The 846-nt window shown below is 29.7% G+C and overlaps 1 protein-coding gene across 1 annotated transcript in view; it reads right to left on the reverse strand.

The window, feature by feature from the left end:
- The window catches only part of LOC107885566, a 7,351-nt gene extending 6,700 nt beyond the window's left edge, over window positions 1-651 (reverse strand). Inside the window, exon 1 of the mRNA XM_016809215.1 lies at window positions 193-651. Coding sequence (XP_016664704.1) covers window positions 193-651 — 459 coding nt within the window. The remainder of the gene's footprint in view (window positions 1-192) is intronic.
- Between the last annotated feature and the right edge of the window lie 195 nt (window positions 652-846).

Here is an 846-nt window from a genome sequence, read left to right on the forward strand (position 1 = left end):
TGAAAATTTGAACCACATTTGCACAAAAAGTTAAATATACTCATAGGTTTTAGTATAAACATAATTTTCTTGATCTGTATCAGTATCTGCATTTATCGATAGTAATTTTTGAAGAACTTTTGGACATTCGTCTCCTATTGATATAAAATATGATATTAAGGCTGGATAAAATTTTAATATTTTGTCAATTGCTGGACCAAGAGATAACCACCTAGTTGGTACATGTTTCACCAGTTCTTCCCAATCAACTTGAGCAAAATCAAAAAAACTTTTTAAATTTTCTCTTCTTGAAGCAGATGAAGAGAAATGACTATATATTTTTAATACTACTGTTTCTATATCAAAGTCTAATTTTTGTAAGCCATGTTTAAAAGAATTGTTAACAATGTGAGCCAAACAACCAGATTTAATTAATTTATTGTTTTCATTGTGTAAAAGTGTATATGCAGATTTATGTTTTCCAAAATTAGCATTGGTGTTATCTGCACTAAATGCTGAAACAGAAGACATGGATAATCTATGTTTACTTAATGTTGAAGTTATTGATTTACATATTGACTCCGCAGTTTCAGACGGTTCTTCAAAAAAATCTAAGAGTTTTGTTTGACGTCCATCAGTAAATGAAAAATACTGTACACATATTGGATACATTTTACGATTGCCTTTATTGGATGTGTCAGTTGCGGCAATACGACGATGGTGAACACTGAACAGACTGAAAAGTGTAGATTGGTGCTTATACGACGGTTATTAGAAACTAGAAAGCTAAACGCACATTGATAACTATTAACTTGTATATTATTTAATAATATTATCAATAGGTAATACTACCAGACTACAGTAATA

The sequence above is a fragment of the Acyrthosiphon pisum genome, chromosome X (genome assembly GCF_005508785.2).
Source record: "Acyrthosiphon pisum isolate AL4f chromosome X, pea_aphid_22Mar2018_4r6ur, whole genome shotgun sequence".
Lineage (NCBI taxonomy): Eukaryota > Metazoa > Arthropoda > Insecta > Hemiptera > Aphididae > Acyrthosiphon > Acyrthosiphon pisum.